At 33.7% G+C, this 17,500-nt stretch overlaps 12 protein-coding genes and 1 non-coding gene across 13 annotated transcripts in view, besides 2 other annotated features; 3 read left to right on the forward strand and 10 right to left on the reverse strand. All coding sequences in view use genetic code 11, as the record gives it.

Annotated features, from left to right (window-relative positions):
* Window positions 1-1,247, reverse strand: part of ndhF (NADH dehydrogenase subunit 5) — a 2,226-nt gene extending 979 nt beyond the window's left edge. The window contains exon 1 of the mRNA in view: window positions 1-1,247. This exon is cut by the window's left edge and continues 979 nt beyond it. Within this exon, the coding sequence (YP_009235029.1) occupies window positions 1-1,247 (1,247 nt within the window).
* Window positions 1-16,940: part of a sequence feature (small single copy region; SSC) that runs on past the window's edge.
* Window positions 2,338-2,511, forward strand: rpl32 (ribosomal protein L32). The gene has a single exon. The coding sequence runs from the start codon at window positions 2,338-2,340 to the stop codon at window positions 2,509-2,511; it is 174 nt and encodes a 57-aa protein (YP_009235030.1).
* trnL-UAG lies at window positions 3,065-3,144 on the forward strand. The gene has a single exon. It is a non-coding gene; the product is annotated as a tRNA-Leu (tRNA).
* Window positions 3,245-4,213, forward strand: ccsA (cytochrome c biogenesis protein). Its single transcript has one exon. It carries the CDS (start codon window positions 3,245-3,247, stop codon window positions 4,211-4,213), a length of 969 nt encoding a protein of 322 aa, YP_009235031.1.
* Window positions 4,416-5,918, reverse strand: ndhD (NADH dehydrogenase subunit 4). Its single transcript is given in 1 exon segment — window positions 4,416-5,918. A coding segment is annotated over 1 exon segment (1,503 nt).
* psaC (photosystem I subunit VII) lies at window positions 6,045-6,290 on the reverse strand. The gene has a single exon. The coding sequence runs from the start codon at window positions 6,288-6,290 to the stop codon at window positions 6,045-6,047; it is 246 nt and encodes an 81-aa protein (YP_009235033.1).
* ndhE (NADH dehydrogenase subunit 4L) lies at window positions 6,556-6,861 on the reverse strand. Its single transcript has one exon. The coding sequence runs from the start codon at window positions 6,859-6,861 to the stop codon at window positions 6,556-6,558; it is 306 nt and encodes a 101-aa protein (YP_009235034.1).
* ndhG (NADH dehydrogenase subunit 6) lies at window positions 7,093-7,623 on the reverse strand. The gene has a single exon. The coding sequence runs from the start codon at window positions 7,621-7,623 to the stop codon at window positions 7,093-7,095; it is 531 nt and encodes a 176-aa protein (YP_009235035.1).
* ndhI (NADH dehydrogenase subunit I) lies at window positions 7,926-8,468 on the reverse strand. Its single transcript has one exon. It carries the CDS (start codon window positions 8,466-8,468, stop codon window positions 7,926-7,928), a length of 543 nt encoding a protein of 180 aa, YP_009235036.1.
* On the reverse strand, window positions 8,552-10,549 carry ndhA (NADH dehydrogenase subunit 1). Its single transcript has 2 exons — window positions 9,997-10,549; window positions 8,552-9,087 (listed from the first exon to the last, which is right to left on the reverse strand). The coding sequence occupies exons 1-2, from the start codon at window positions 10,547-10,549 to the stop codon at window positions 8,552-8,554; spliced, it is 1,089 nt and encodes a 362-aa protein (YP_009235037.1).
* On the reverse strand, window positions 10,551-11,732 carry ndhH (NADH dehydrogenase subunit 7). The gene has a single exon. The coding sequence runs from the start codon at window positions 11,730-11,732 to the stop codon at window positions 10,551-10,553; it is 1,182 nt and encodes a 393-aa protein (YP_009235038.1).
* On the reverse strand, window positions 12,044-12,118 carry rps15 (ribosomal protein S15). The gene has a single exon. The coding sequence runs from the start codon at window positions 12,116-12,118 to the stop codon at window positions 12,044-12,046; it is 75 nt and encodes a 24-aa protein (YP_009235039.1).
* Window positions 12,502-17,500, reverse strand: part of ycf1 (hypothetical chloroplast RF1) — a 5,355-nt gene continuing 356 nt past the window's right edge. The window contains exon 1 of the mRNA in view: window positions 12,502-17,500. This exon is cut by the window's right edge and continues 356 nt beyond it. Coding sequence (YP_009235040.1) covers window positions 12,502-17,500 — 4,999 coding nt within the window.
* Window positions 16,941-17,500: part of an inverted repeat (inverted repeat A; IRA) that runs on past the window's edge.

Below are 17,500 nucleotides of genomic sequence, written 5' to 3' on the forward strand. Positions count from 1 at the left end.
GACCAAAAGCAAGCAAGAGGTGGAATACCACAAAGAGAAAGTGTACCTATCAAAAAAGCTGTTTTCGTAATCGGCATATATTTTGTTAACCCGCCCATAAGAGCCATATTTTGACTTTGATTTGGAGAATATCCAACAATACTTTCCATACAATGAATAATGGATCCGGAGCCTAAAAATAATAATGCTTTTGAATAGGCATGGGTGATCAAATGAAATAAAGCAGCTCGATATGATCCCATACCTAAAGCTAACATAATATAACCCAACTGCGACATTGTCGAATAAGCTAAACTTCTCTTAATGTCTCTTTGGGCAAGAGCCAAAGTGGCTCCTAAAAGTACGGTTATAATACCTATCAAAGAAATAAGGTTCATTATGTAAGGTATAACTGTGAAAAGAGGGTAAAGTCGAGCTACAAGAAAAATTCCCGCTGCTACCATAGTAGCAGCGTGTATAAGAGCTGAAATAGGGGTAGGCCCCTCCATGGCATCAGGTAACCATACATGAAGGGGGAATTGTGCAGATTTTGCAACTGCACCAAGGAATAATAGGGCGGCACACAGAGTAAGAAATAAAGAATTTAAACCATTATTCTCAATCAAGTTAGTGACTATTTTAAACAAATCTCGAAATTCAAAACTACCCGTTATCCAATAAAGACCTAAGATTCCTAATAATAAACCAAAATCCCCTACACGATTAGTTACAAACGCTTTTTGACAAGCATTTGCTGCAATTGGTCGTGTGAACCAAAAACCTATTAATAGATACGAGCACATTCCAACTAACTCCCAAAAAATATAAATTTGTATTAAATTTGAACTAGTAACTAATCCTAACATGGAAGTATTGGAAAAACTCATATAAGCAAAAAATCTCAAATATCCTTCATCATGAGACATATAATTATCACTATAAATAAGAACCATAATTCCAACAGTAGTGATTAATATTAACATAATAGAAGTAAGTGGATCGATCAAGTCGCCAAACTCTAAAGAAAAATCATTATTTATAGTCCAAGACCATAAATATTGATAGATGGAACTACCATTCATTTGTTGAATAGACAGATCGATTGAAAAAAGCATAACTATACTTAGTAATAAAACACTAAGAAAAGCCCAGAAACGGCGGAGGTTTTTTGTTGTCGTTGGAACAAGGAGAAGCCCCACCCCTATTGCTATAGGAACTGGAAGTGGAACGAAAGGTATGATCCATGCATATTGATATGTATGTTCCATAAGAAAATAAAACTTTTTTTTTCAATTCACCAGCTCTTATATCTTTCGGAAGGAGCAATAAAATAAAGAAAAGACAGAACTAAAATAGAATTTTGAATTCTTAAACCTTTCTAATTCTTTCCCTCCAAAAAAGAAAAACTCAGAAGTTACAATAGGTCAAAAAATCAAATCATTTTTAAAAAGGTACCGCTTAGTGATTAACTAGGATATTTATGAAGATACAGAATCAGAATATGCAATTTCAATTTCTTTATTATTATTATAATCCATATTCATTGATCAAGGAAAAACAATTAAGTAATTTAATTATAGTAAAAAAGTGCTTTATTCTGGTATGTAAGATCCATCAATAACTTTATTGAACATAGGATCTATCAAAAACTTGACCCCCAAAAAAGACCTTGTGATTTGAGTTAGTATATTTGTAAGACTTTACTAATTCTTCTCGGGTGGATTCTAGATTCTATTCCCCAAAAACAACGGATACTTTTAGAAAACTCTACGATATTCGGCACTTTGATACCCACGACTTCGTGTAGAATTGAAAAACGGACTTAGTTAAATGGCTTTTTCTCAAGTGTTTATTATATTAACAGATTCCAATCAGTCTCATTCCTTTTTTCCTATTTTGAAATTTTCATTTAATTAAGGGTACTGTACTCTATTGAATTGATGAATTTCTAGAAAAAAGGTTACAGTTACAGTATTCTTCTCTTAAATTAAGGTAAGCGTTTTCCAATTTTTCTCTTTATTTTCTTAAATAAAATAGAATACGATGAGCCGTAGCCCCCTTTTTTATGACGGTGACATAGATATAGATTCGAACGAAGATTAGTATATAAAAATTCTTCTTTATTTGGATATTGTATGTAATAAAAATGTGAATTAAAGTATTCCGAAAATAAAGAAGAAATTAAGATATCCAACTTTTCTCCGGAAATCCTATATGGGACTCACACATCCATATTGTATATTATCAAGAAAGTATGATCTAGGGATAAATATATAGCTAAAGAAAAAAATGACCCGTTTTGAACAATACATGTCTTTCACATCCAACTATAACAATGAGTAACCTCTTTATTTTAAAATGGCCGTTCCAAAGAAACGTACTTCTATATCAAAAAAGCGTATTCGTAAAAACATTTGGAAAAGAAAAGGATATTTGGCTGCGCTAAAAGCTTTTTCCTTAGCAAAATCTCTTTCTACCGGGAAGTCAAAAAGTTTTTTTGTGCAACAAACAAATAAACAAGTATTGGAATAATCTAAATCGATATGCCTCGATGAATTTGCTAATTAAATTGATAAGATGAACGATTCCCATTAACTTCTATTTTTAACTGATCAATATGAGGTGGCACTTTCGATTGTCGTATTTAGGATAGGAAGCCTTTCATTTCCGAAATAAAAAGGTACTATGTTTTTTTGGTCAAACGAAAAAACATAGTACTTGATAGAAAGTTTCACTTTTATTTTGAGGTTTTTTTAATGACTATGGATACAATAGATTTTTTCGTTTTGTTCGGACCCATGAAATCATCAAAAAAGAATCAATAAAGAAAGGGGTTTTTTATTTCTATACCTGAATTGAGAGCAGAACTCTCTAGTTCCGACTAATCCGTTTTGGGAGAACGGAAACCTCTCGAAAAGTCAATCGTTAAGACGAAAATCATCCTATAAGAGATTATTGAACGTTCAAATAGAAATGAGAGGGGGCCTTTAATTTGATTTGCATTTTTCCTAAAAAATATTACATTGAATTGACTCCTTACAATCTCGACGTTTGAGTGCGGATGGGCTATTATGCTTTCGAGCAAGCCGCTATGGTGAAATCGGTAGACACGCTGCTCTTAGGAAGCAGTGCTAGAGCATCTCGGTTCGAGTCCGAGTGGCGGCATCTTCTAAAAGAGATACAATAAATTCTATAATGAAAATGAAATGGATTACGCATTTCCATTCCAGTGTTAAAGGACTCCCTTTTTATTTTAGGATTTTTTATGATATTTTCGACTTTAGAACATATATTAACTCACATCTCTTTTTCAATTGTTTCAATTGTAATTACGATTTATTTGATGACCCTATTAGTCCACGAAACCATAGGACTACATGATTCGTCAGAAAAGGGCATGATAGCTACCTTTTTTTGTATAACAGGATTATTAGTTACTCGTTGGATTTATTCGGAACATTTTCCCTTAAGTGATTTATATGAATCATTAATATTCCTTTCATGGGGCTTTTCCATTATTCATATGGTTCCTAAAATATGGAATCATAAAAATGATTTAAGCGCAATAACTGCACCAAGTACTATTTTTACCCAAGGATTTGCTACTTCAGGTCTTTTGACTGAAATGCATCAATCCACAATATTAGTACCTGCCCTCCAATCTCAGTGGTTAATGATGCACGTAAGTATGATGATATTGAGCTATGCAGCTCTTTTATGTGGATCATTATTATCAGTATCTCTTCTAGTCATTACATTTCGAAAAAGCCTAAGGGTCTTTGGTAAAAACAATCATTCATTAATTGGGCCGTTTTCATTTGATTTTGATGAGATTCAATATGTAAATGAAAGAAGCAATGCTATACTAAACAATTCTTTACTTTCATTTAGAAATTATCACAGATATCAATTGATTCAGCAATTGGATCGTTGGAGTTATCGTGTTATTAGTCTAGGATTTATCTTTTTAACGGTTGGTATTCTTTCAGGAGCAGTGTGGGCTAATGAGGCGTGGGGGTCATATTGGAATTGGGACCCCAAAGAAACTTGGGCATTTATTACTTGGACTATATTTGCTATTTATTTACATATTAGAACCAACCAAAATTTTCAAGGCACAAATTCCGCAATTGTAGCTTCTATGGGATTTCTTATAATTTGGGTATGCTATTTTGGGGTCAATCTATTAGGAATAGGCCTACATAGTTATGGTTCATTCACATTAGCATCTTAATCGAAGACGTGACCTAATACATAGAACTAGCATATGTAATGAAAGTTTGTGTGAGTTTTAGAGAACCGGTTCAATCAAGTAGTAATTGAACCGGTTCTCTAAAACTCCAAACGTATCTGATTACAATTCACTTCTTTTTTTATTTAAGATTAAGATAAGGAAAAATAAGACTTCTTTTTCTTTTATGTCTTATTCATGCAAATTATCGAGAAAAGTAATTAGATAAAATAGCTTCTACCTTGTCAACTGATAGTGAGAGAACGAAATCTGGATAAATACCAATGCCTATTACTGGCAGAAAGATACAGATTGAAACAAAAAGTTCTCGTGGTCCAGAATCAAAAAAATAAGAATTTTTGGCATTAAATTGCTTGTATCCATAAAACATCTGGCGTGACATAGATAATGAATAAATAGGAGTTAATATCATTCCAATTGCCATTACAAAAGTAATGAGTATTTTTGGCATTAAAAGATATTTGGGGCTGGTAATTATGCCAAAAAAGATTACCAATTCGGCAACAAAACCACTCATTCCCGGCAATGCAAGAGAAGCCATCGAGAAACTACTGAACATTGTAAATATTTTTGGCATTGGGATAGCGATTCCTCCCATTTCGTCGAGATAAACGAGACGTATTCTATCATAACTCGTTCCTGCCAAGAAAAAAAGCGCCGCACCAATAAATCCATGAGAAATTATTTGCAAAATGGCCCCGTTGAGTCCCATATCGGTTACGGAGGCTATTCCTATAATTGTAAAACCCATATGAGATACGGAAGAGTAGGCTATTCTCTTTTTTAAATTGCGTTGCCCAGGAGATGTTAAAGCTGCATAGATTATTTGCCCTGTGCCTACAATAATCAACCAGGGAGAAAAAAGGGAATGAGCATGGGGTAATAATTCCATATTGATCCGAACCAACCCATATGCTCCCATTTTTAATAAGATTCCGGCTAGAAGCATACATGTACTGTAATGTGCTTCTCCGTGGGTATCTGGTAACCATGTATGTAGAGGTATAATCGGTGATTTGACAGCATAAGCAATAAGAAAACCAAAATAGAATATTATTTCTAATGCCACAGGATATGATTGATTCGCTAATGTTTCGAAATTCAATGTTGGTTCGTTAGAAGCATATAAACCCATACCAAGAACTCCCATTAAGAGAAAAATAGAACCCCCTGCAGTGTACAAAATAAACTTTGTAGCTGAGTACAAACGCTTCTTCCCCCCCCACATGGATAAAAGTAGGTAAACAGGAATTAATTCTAACTCCCACATGATAAAAAAAAGTAAAAGATCTCGAGAAGAAAAAGGTCCTATTTGACCGCTGTACATTGCTAACATTAAGAAATGGAACAGTCGTGAATCCCGAGTAACTGGCCGGGCCGCTAAAGTAGCTAAAGTTGTGATGAATCCCGTCAATAAAATGGGTCCTATGGAAATTCCATCGATTCCGAGTCTCCAGTGAAAATCAAAAAAATTAATCCATTTAAAATCCTGTTCTAATTGAATTAATGGATCGTCCAATTGGAAATGATAACAGAATACATAGGTCGTTAGAAGTAGTTCCAATAGGCATATAGATATAGTATACCATCGGATGACCTTATTTCCTCTATGAGGGAGAAAGAAAATGGAAAAACCCGCGAATATCGGCAAAACAACAATTATTGTTAACCAAGGAAAAAAATTCGTAGTAAAGACAAGATAAGATACACTTTGACCAGAAAACCCCGTACTCGAGAAAATAGCCTATTTCGAGCACGGGGTTTTGTCGGTAAAGATAAAAAAATGGATTCAAGTTAAGCTTTCTGGAACGTATCAATAAGCTAGACCCATGCTGCGAGTTGTCTCATGCCATAAATAAACTCGGACACTCAAGAAATCTGTTGGACAAGCGGATTCACATCTCTTACAACCCACACAGTCTTCTGTTCTTGGAGCAGAAGCTATTTGCTTAGCTTTACATCCGTCCCAAGGTATCATTTCTAATACATCTGTGGGGCAGGCTCGTACACATTGAGTGCACCCTATGCATGTATCATAAATCTTTACTGAATGTGACATTGGATCTATCCACTTTTTGAACATCATAAATTTTCGATCTAGTAAAAAAACGGAATCATATATTGTAGACACCAGACGAATCAATAATTAACCAAAATTGTTTTCTAAAAAATTAACTTATATATTTGGTCAGGAGAGAGGGCCAAGATACTTTGATTTATTACTCTTTAGCAAACATAGTCGCTTCTGTCGTATATAATATTAATTTGCATTGATAAATATTTTATTCGTTATTTGTATGATTAACACATTAATCTAATTACCATTATTTATTCAACAAATTCGATTGATTGATACGAATTGATTTTTTGTTACGATAAATGGACGAAACAATAGCTGGCCCAATAGCTGCTTCAGCGGCTGCAATAGCTATAACAAAAATGGAAAAAATGTCTCCTTTTAATTGACGACTATCAAATAAATCAGAAAATGTTACGAAATTCATATTAACTGCATTCAATATAAGCTCAAGACACATAAGTGCTCTAACCATATTTCGACTTGTGATCAATCCATAAATACCAATAGAAAATAAATAGGCACTCAAAACAAGTTCATGTTCAAGCAGCATTAACCAAACCCTCCTCAATCTGAATTTCTTTAATTTCAATATGAACAACAATTCAACCTTAACGAATTTGGTTGACTCGAATCTAACAAGTACAGAACTAAGGAAGATATTGTTAATAGATTGAACTAAAAGAAAAAATTTACATTTTATACCTGAAAAATCTGACCATGGAATTGAAGGAAAATGGATAGGCTAAGCCAGAACAAAATAATTCTTTTTTCTCGGTATTTATTACTGACGAGCCATAGCAATTGCACCTATCAAAGAAACTAAAAGAATTATAGAAATAAGCTCAAAAGGAAGAAAAAAATCAGTTGATAAATGAATCCCGATTTGTTGACCTTTATTTATCAAATCTTGCTCCAAAATCTGGTTTGATCTTGTAGTCCAAATAACCCCGTACCATGACGTATCTGGAATAGTAGTTATTAGTGAAACAAAAATACTTGTACAAACCAGTGAAGTTACCCCATCCCCAACAGTCCAAAGACTGAAATCATTGTAATATTCTGAATCGTTCATGAACATAACAGCGAATATAATTAAGACATTTATGGCTCCCACATAAATAAGGAGTTGTGCAGCAGCTACAAAATGGGAATTCGATGGAATATGAAATAAGGATATACAAACAAGAACCAATCCCAATGAAAAGGCAGAAAAAATAGGATTAGTAAGTAATACCACTCCTAGACCTCCTACTATAAGACCCAATCCCAAAAAAACTAAAAGAAAATCATGTATTGGTCCAGTTAAATCCATTATATGTAAAATAAGAGATAAATAAGTCGAAATGTTTCATAATCTTATTGACTAGACCAGAAAAAGAAAGTTACCCTATTTTTATGATAAGTTACTTATTTAATTTAATCCTATACGGGGTGTGGGTTGATGTAGATAGATTAATTCATTCCATTTCTCTATCCGATTGCTTATATATAGAAATTCTCGCGAATAGTAAGCCGTGATTCTCGCAAATCACCAATCAATAAGAGCGCGTTTTTTTTTAGTTATTAACCGAACAAAATAAAAGAAGCTCCGCTCCTTTAGATTAAAACGAAATCTTAGTAATCGGTAATAGTTCTTGAATCAAGGAGTTTACCCGTGGCTTTTTTTATTTGAGTAGAATTCATAATGGTTCGAATCGTGTAATCTCCAATTACTGTCATTGGTAACCGACCCAAAGCAATTTGATTATAATTCAATTCGTGACGATCATATGTAGAAAGTTCATATTCTTCAGTCATTGATAAACAGTTTGTTGGACAATACTCGACGCAGTTCCCACAAAAAATACAGATTCCAAAATCAATACTATAGTTAAGCAATCGCTTTTTTCGAATATCCGTTTCCAATTTCCAATCAACTACGGGCAGATCTATAGGGCATACACGAACACATACTTCACAAGCAATGCATTTATCAAATTCAAAGTGGATTCGACCGCGGAAACGCTCTGATGTGATCAATTTTTCATAAGGATATTGAATAGTTACGGGTAAACGATTCGTGTGGGATAAGGTAATCATGAAACTTTGACCAATATATCTTGCAGCTCTTACTGTTTGTTGACCATAATTAATGAACCCAGTTACCATAGGGAGCATATCGTGAATATCTATGAATAATTTTAAGTTTCTTTCTCTTGTTTGAGAGAAGTTCTAAATAGAGAATAGAATATCGTATGCTCTTAGAGTGAAAAGAGTTGGAAAGAAGTTGTCAATAATAGATTCCCTAGAGAAATAGGTAAAAGAAACTTCCACCCAAGATTTAATAGTTGATCCATTCTCATCCTAGGTAAAGTCCATCTTGTTGTAATAGGAATGAACAGGAACAAATAAGCTTTAGCTAATGTAATAAAAATACCAATTGTCATTCCAAAAACTCCACCCACTTCAGAAATTTCGAAATGAGGAAGAAATATGTACGGAAGAGAAAGATTCCAACCCCCTAAATAAAGAACTGTTACAAATAATGAAGAAACTAGTAGATTTAGATAGGAAGCAACATAAAATAAACCAAATTTTATACCTGAATATTCGGTTTGATAACCTGCTACTAATTCTTCTTCGGCTTCTGGTAAATCAAAGGGTAACCTCTCACATTCTGCTAGGGAAGAAATTACAAAAACTGCAAAACCTATAGGTTGACGCCACAGATTCCACCCCCAAAAACCATATTTTGACTGCGCCTCAACTATATCAACTGTACTTGAACTGTTAGATAATTATAGTAGGTGATAACATCACTGCTTCCATCGCTATTGCAGAACCGTACATGAGACTTCAGCCTCATACGGCTCCTCGATGGCCTTAACTAAATCTAAGGACTGGTTCGGTATTATCTCGATATGTGTTAGATAGAATCAAGATGTATCGAGGAGTCACAAATTAAACCAATGCAATTCCGTCTGCTATAATAGAAAAAAGGGTGCTTCCGAATTGATCTTATCCTTTATAATTTAAGTTTGTCTTTATTCAGTAATAACTTAATCCTTGAATAAAATACTCGTTGTCTAAGTAGGCATTTCAACCTATTTATTTCGTTCCTATTCTTCTTTCTAAGAAAAGTAAAAGTGGGCTCAAAAAAAAAAGGATTACTTCGTTCCTGATAATTATTTATTTCACCTGTGGATAGGACCATACTCGGGATCGGGATCGTGGGGAAGTACTACTTTATCGTTTCTACCAACTTAAAGCCCCATTATGATTCCGTTTATGCAGAAATACCTTTTTTGGTAACTTACATTATCTCCGTTACTAATCCTTTGTGTATTTTGGTGTTCCTAACCGTCCACTCATTTTTGCTCGATCCCCGGTATGGTAATACATACAATATAATAGAATAGTTAAAACAAAACTCTAGCCAGTTGATCTTTTCTACCCGCTTCAAACCGTGATGACTAATCAACCAACCTTGGGGTAATTTCTCTTTTTTTGCTTAACTCTTGTACATAGGGAATGAGTCTCAACCTTTTTACAGCTAATTTAGAAGCTGTTTTGTTTCACTCATATAACTATCTGGTTTAGGTCATCACCCCGAATGACGAATAAAAAAACGAGGATCTCTATTCACTCCATTCAACTTCTTTCCTAGAAAAAATTAGGTAAAAGTTCATGCCCCAACGAATCGCACGTAGAGATATTGATAACACACATGGAGTTAATGGTATTTCATAACTAATCGATTGAGCAGCAGCTCGTAGACCACCCAAAAAAGAATATTTATTATTTGACCCATATCCTGACATAAGAAGTCCAATAGGAGCAATACTTGAAATAGAAATCCATAAAAAAACACCTATACTGAGATCAGCTAAAACAAGACGATATCCAAAAGGAATTACTGAATAACTTAGTAAAATGGATATGACTGCTATAGAGGGTCCGAGACTGAATAAAAGAATATCCCCTCTAGATGGGAGAAGATCCTCTTTAAAAAGTAATTTTGTCCCGTCTGCTAGAGCTTGAAGAATTCCCAAAGGACCCGCGTATTCGGGTCCAATACGTTGTTGTACCCCCGCAGATATTTTTCTTTCTAACCACACAATAACTAGTATTCCTATCGTGATTCCCAATACAGGAGTAAAAATAGGGACAAGCAACCATATAAGACCATAGACCCCCTTTAAGGATTCCAATCTGAAAAAAGAATTGATAGCCTGTAATTCTGTCGTATCAATTATCATATTAACGATCAACTTCTCCCATAATGATATCTATACTACCTAGTATCGTCATAATATCCGCCAATTTCATTCTTTTAACTAACTGAGGAAGAATTTGCAAATTGATAAAACCCGGAGGACGAATTTTCCATCTCCAAGGAAAAGCACTATGATCCCCTATCAGAAAAATTCCCAATTCCCCCTTTGGGGCTTCTACTCTCACATAAAGTTCTTGTTTTGACAATTCAAAAGTGGGAGATGTTTTTTTACTAATAAATCTATAGTCAAAATCATTCCAGTCAGAATCCCCTGCTTTATCAAAGCGTCGGGCTTCTAAATTTTCATAGGGCCCTCCCGGAATTCCTTCCAAAGCTTGTTGAATTATTTTTATGGATTCTGTCATTTCACCGATTCGGACTAAGTAACGGGCTAATGAATCCCCTTCTTTTTGCCATTGTACTTCCCAGTCAAACTCGTCGTAACACTCATAATGATCGACTTTCCGAAGATCCCATTGTATTCCGGAAGCTCGTAGCATTGGCCCTGATAAACCCCAATTTATTGCCTCCTCTCCACCAACAACGCCTACCCCCTCAACGCGTTCTAAAAAAATAGGATTTCGCGTAATAAGCTTTTGATATTCAGCAACCCCGGTTAAAAAATAATCGCAGAAATCTAAACATTTATCTATCCAGCCATGAGGTAGATCAGCAGCTACTCCTCCGATACGAAAATAATTATGCATCATTCGCATACCTGTGGCAGCTTCAAATAGATCATATATCAATTCTCTCTCTCTGAAAATATAGAAGAAAGGAGTCTGCGCACCTATATCCGCCATAAAAGGGCCAAGCCATAATAAATGAGAGGCTATACGACTCAGTTCCAACATAATTACTCTGATATAACGGGCTCTTTTAGGAACTTGAATATTTCCTAACTGTTCTGGTCCATTTACCGTTATTGCCTCGGTAAACATAGTAGCTAAATAATCCCAACGCGTTACATAAGGCAGATATTGTATAATTGTTCGGTTTTCCGCTATTTTTTCCATCCCTCTGTGTAAATAACCCAATATAGGTTCACAGTCAATAACGTCTTCACCATCTAGAGTAATGATGAGTCGAAGAACGCCATGCATCGATGGGTGGTGAGGACCCATATTGACTATCATGAGGTCTTTTCTTGTAGCTGATACAGTCATATTTTTTCCCCGATTCATTATTCCATGAATTGCTGAAAACGAAACAAAGTTCATAAAAATTCAAGATCTAATAAATCAAATAATTCAAACTAAAGCTTCAAATTAACTTAACTAGTCTTTGGCTCCCGAATATCCAACCGACCAATTAATTCTTTATAACGTATTCTATTTTTTTTTACAAATAAGCCAGCAACCGTTGCCGTTTTACCAGAGTTTTCCCTATACCTCTCTGAGATAAAAAGTCCTTTTTGTGAAATTCAAAAAGGAAAGTGAGTCTCCGCATTTTATTGGTGAAAATTAATACTTGAAATTCAAAGGAAACGGACCCCTTGTTTTATTCTTTTTCTTTTTGCGAAATAACTGAGATGAATGCATTTTTTTATCATAAAAAGAGCGCTTCTCCTTTTTTTATTTTATAAAAAAATGGAGTTTATCGATCAGTAAAAATAATATCGGTTTTTAAAATCTGGTTCTGGTATACACAAAAAATTTATTTTTTCATATACTACCTTTTACTTTCAAATTTAATGAATCAATCCAATTTGCAATTTCATTCGGATATAGATACAAAAGGCTGGTCGAGTTCTTCAACCCCCCCAAAAAAAGAAAGGGAAAAATTGAGCCGAAGAAGATTCTTAGGTCATTGAATCAGTATCCTATACGGGAAACCAGAATATAAAGAAATATAAGACAAATGTGCGGGTACATTTGTTTGCCTTCATATATCATGCCATATCTGGCACGTTATAGATAGGAAGGAGATTTACCATTAATTGATGGTAAATCGTGGATACATATATATCCTTGACATACTGAAACGACTTCCATTACTGGTATCAAACCAATAGCGATTCATACAAGCTAAATCCTCTAATCGATAATTTGGCCAAAGAAAAAATTTCCATTTCATTAATTTATTTCTATCTCTATCTAAATTCTTTGGATCTTTATCAAGATGCTTGCTCTCCTCCAAAAAAGTACCGCAGTTCTTTATGTTGTTCTTATTGTAAAATGTTTTCTTTCTATCCAAAACATTTCTTTTTTCCGAGTTTAAACAAATTTGAATTCTCAATTCTCTACGACATCTAGGAGCTAAAATATTTTCAGGAACAACAAAAGCATAATTTTTTTCATCTCTCTTTTCAAGCACCCTTTCATGTCTATGTCTTTTAATGGATTCATCAAAAGAATTATTATAACCGTTTTCTTTTTGTTGGTTTTTTCTATTAGTTTGGTGATTACTCTTATGGACCAGTGAAATAACTATGGTTTGATACATAATAAAAAGTCCATCTCCTTGTATAGACAGGCGAACAGGTTCAATAATCAATACTCCTTTGTTTATCAATTCTGTAAGATTTAGATCTTTTTGAATCAGCAATATATCCAGACGCATTTCTCCTCTTTGAATAGAGGATATCGCAATTTGCTTTGGATTGTTCAGTCTAAGCAGGAGACAATATATCTGGATACTATTAATTATTCTTTGATCCAAAGAACTATGCCATCTCAGTTGAAAAATAAAATATCTTTTCAGGAAAAAATCTAGTTCCGCTTCTGTGGTACTCTTCCATTTATTTTGATTTCTACTCTTTTTCATGTATGAGTCACTGTCATCCTCGTTAACTTCTTTTTCTTGGTTTGATAGATCTGATCCAATATCTTCTTGGTCTGATTCTTCTTTTTCTTCTTGGTCTGATTCTTCTTTTTCTTCTTGATTTTGATTTTCTAATTCAAGATCTTTTTTTTTTAGCTTTTTATTTTCACTGGTGGTTTTCTTTCCATTAAAATGGAAAAGAAGTGATTTTGTTGGTATAATCCACGGTTTAATCCTATATGTATCATATAGCCCCAACAATTCTGGGAAGAACCAAAGGTGCAGATTTGATATGGGGCGGTTTAGTATTTCTTCATTCATCCCCATCCAATCAAAAAAAAAGTTTTTTCCACTGGACGGTTTTATTTGTTTATCAATCGCAAGATACGAAAGATCCTTCGTATCAATTTGATTAATGATTGAATAATAGTTAATTCCTGTTTTAGTATTTTTATCCATGCGGGTCTCAGTATCCATATTAGCCCAAGCCTCAATATCGATCTTCTTTCTAAGACAAAAAGAAACGATTCTCCAATCAAAATATTTTCTATCCGGATTTTTATCCGTATCAACAATACAATCTTCTCCTAGATAATGACTCATATATATGCCTGCCGGCATATAAAAAATTGGGGGTTTATTTGTGTTGTAGTTATAGGGAATTTTTCGGCTTCCCTTTACTTGTAATGGTGATAGAGAAATATATGAATCCTTCCCTTCTCTATAATTGATATATTTCTGTGATAAAAGATCATATCCATACTGTTTTTTAAAAATTTTTGTTTTACTCGATAATGAATCCATTACATAAGCATTTTGCTTCTTATAATGAAATACATTTTTTTGTTCATATGAATCCAATTTTCTTGATGCCTTGTTTGAAATCGTATGACTTTGATTGACTCCATTTCGTTGTTTTTGTAGAGCTAATTGAGACGATGTAATCTTAGATAAATTATATTGATAGTTATAATGACTGTTTAACCAATTTTTCCACCCATTCGTTTCAAAATTGCTAAGTTTTTTATGTCTTGATTCAGAATAAAGTATTCCTTGTGTTCCAAAAAATTTCTTTATTCTATCTTTAAGAAAAAAAGACGTTCCATTATATTGAAGTACAGATCTCATGTGATATTTGTTAATCACTTGGGTTTGTGATAATTTGTAAAATACATATGCCTGTGACAAGTCAACTGGGGCACAAAAATGATGTAAATTCTTATTACTAATATTTGAAAGTTCCCTCTTTTTAGTCGAAATTACATGAATTTTTTTTTTTTTTTTTTCTTCAACTTCTTCTTTCTTTATTTCAGCATTGTAACTTTTTTTATCAATCTCTCCTTTTTTTAAGTCTAGGGAAAATTGTGCATTGATCCTGGGAATATTAATGAGATATAGAAGGGTGTCCATATATATCTTTTCAATCAAAAAGTTTAAAAAAGAGTGTCGTTTACGTATTAATCTAGCACTTCTTCTTTGGAATATCCGCAAAAAGCTTTTTGGCGCTTCTAATCTTTTATCGTTACAACTTGTATCGTTAGGATTAATATTTCTATCTGGAATTAGAAACGTTTTTTTCTTGTCATTTATTATTTTTTCAATTTGATTCTTAATTGTACTTGTCCTATCAGCCAGATCTTCTGTTTTTTTTTCTGTTAGTGAATAATTTGTCCAAGACATTGATCTAATTCGACTTGACGATTCATGAACTATCTGATTTTCTTTGAGAGAAATTTTTTTATTTTCACTCGATTCATATACTTTTCTCAATCCAACTAATAGAATTGGATTTACTTTGCCAAGCTCTTTTATTCTTTTTTTTTGAAAAAAATCCTTTTTATGAGTCCAGCTTTCTTTTTCTTTTGAGTCCTTTAGAAACCCTTTTGTTTTTTCTTTTAAAACTCTTAGACCTAGAAAACTTTGTGTTTTTTTTTTTGTTATTCTTTTTTCTAGGTCTTTAAAAATGGGTTTTAAAAAAGAAGGTCGTCTTCGAGGAGAACCAAAAGGAAATTCAGTTTCCATCCCCCAGACTGTCAAAAAGCAAGAATTTTCCTTTATTCCCCTTGGATTTTTATGATGAGATCGTTTCTTAGAACTGTTCCAAGGTTTCGGATAGAAAGGATATAGGATCTTTATCTGAATACCCTCTGTTAACCAATTTTTTGGAAATTCCATTTCGGATAATTGAACACCATTATAGGTGCATTTAACATGCATTTCTCTACCCCACTCTCTCCAATCCTCATTCCATTCCGGGGGTTGAAATAATAAGATACGGCTGACGTTTTTAGCTATTATCAATGAAGGCAATCCAATATATTTTCTAAAAATCGAGTGGGCTATTAACAAGCAACCCCTTATTGATTGACCAAATAGAACAGTATCCCAGCTTTCCGCTACTGCTAGCCGGTCATTTTCCTCCCCTTTCTTCTTCCTTTTTTTATCCTTTTCTTTTGTCTCTTCCTCAAAACTGGAATTTTTTAATTCCGTACTTTTTATCATCCAATTCTTAAAAAGAAGATTCCAAATTCGGGAGGTATCAGCAGAAAAAAAAAACTTTTTGTAGATTCTGTCCAAAAAAAGGGGGGAATGGATATTTGTTTGAAACGGTTCCCAAATACCTGTTTTACGTCTTTGAGCGCGCATAGAACCTTTGATTATATCTCGACGAAAATCCGATTCTTGCGCATAACGTAGGACAAACACTTCTTCTACTTCATCATTAGTATTCGTTGTACTATTTGTACGTTCGGTATCTGTAAAAATGACTACATGGTTGGCCTTTCTTGACCTAATTTCATGATCCTCAGCCGTTTCTTCTAAAATTGTTCCATCTTGTTGATCCAAACTGGTAATCAATTTGTATGACCATTGAGGAACTTCTTTACGTATTTCTTTTATTCCAATGGATTCCTTTATAATTCTTTGATGATGTCTATCGGGTGTAACCGCATCAAATAAAAATTTCGTTCTATTTTCTGAATTAAGTTTTCCTTCTTCTGGAAGGAAGTATTTTCTCTCAAATTTTTCCTTTTTTTCTTCAAATTCTTGGTAGTTTGTGGGAAGTATATTATGAAATTTATTTATCCAAATCCAACCTTCTTCTGAGAAAGCCTCATTCATATTCAAACTTGAGTTTAAATACTTTTTTTTTTTTTCGCTTCCACGGCGGGTTCCGTTCAAAAAAGGATCATACCTTTCAGGCAGGCAGTCTTGTTCAGTCTCATCATTGCAGAATCTAATCCTTTTTTCAAGTACATCCAGTTTCAGAGACCCCCTTTCTAGAGCATCAATTCTATTGAAAAATGCGTTGTTTATGTTCGTTTTTTTTTTTTTGTTGGTATAAACCCAATTATTATACAATTCTTCAGAAGAGGGTTTTTCAGTTGTGGACAAAAGTATCTTTCCTTTTATCATTTCCAAAAAGATTGACAAACTAGGTGGATATGTAAAAGAGATTCTTTCTTTTCCATCACTTTCACATGTAAAAAAAAAATAGTGTGACATTTCGTCTCGGACAGCATCTTCAAATTGATCATTTTTGATATATCGCACTGGACGATTCCATCGTTTATAGTCGAAAAGAAGAGTAACAAGAGGTTTTTCAAACCAGAGGAGGTCTTTATCTTCTTTAAGTTTAAGTATTTCTAACTTCGAATTTTCTTCCGAACAAAGGGAAGGGGAAGGGTCTTCTTCGATGGATCCTTCTTCCTGTTTAGTCCCCTTCGTTTCGGAAATTGTTTCGATTTCTACATCTGTTTCTCCCTCACTTTCCCCCCTTTCTTCCGTTTCGGCAGTTTCTTCTTTTAGTTTCTTAGTAACAATAGGCGACGGCATTCTGCCTAAATAGTAGACACAGGTGATAAATAAGAGAATACTAAAGATTCGAGCCATAGAATTTCTCAATTCTGACACAAGGTACTTATTCGATCTAATAGAATTATTTTTCCGTATCCAGAATAATACCAATCCAACCCATTTCATGAATAAAATGTGACCAATTAACCAACCAACAAAACTACTTGTTACAAATAACATCTTGTTGTTGCATCGAAACATATAAATGTTGACTAATCTGGCTAATGTTGAACTCGGTAAAATGAAATGGTTGAATAATTGAAAAATGAGATTATTCAGGAATACACATTGAATGCTGAGATTACGCATTGAG

The sequence above is a fragment of the chloroplast genome of Papaver somniferum, assembly GCF_003573695.1.
Source record: "Papaver somniferum chloroplast, complete genome".
Classification (NCBI taxonomy): Eukaryota; Viridiplantae; Streptophyta; class Magnoliopsida; order Ranunculales; family Papaveraceae; genus Papaver; species Papaver somniferum.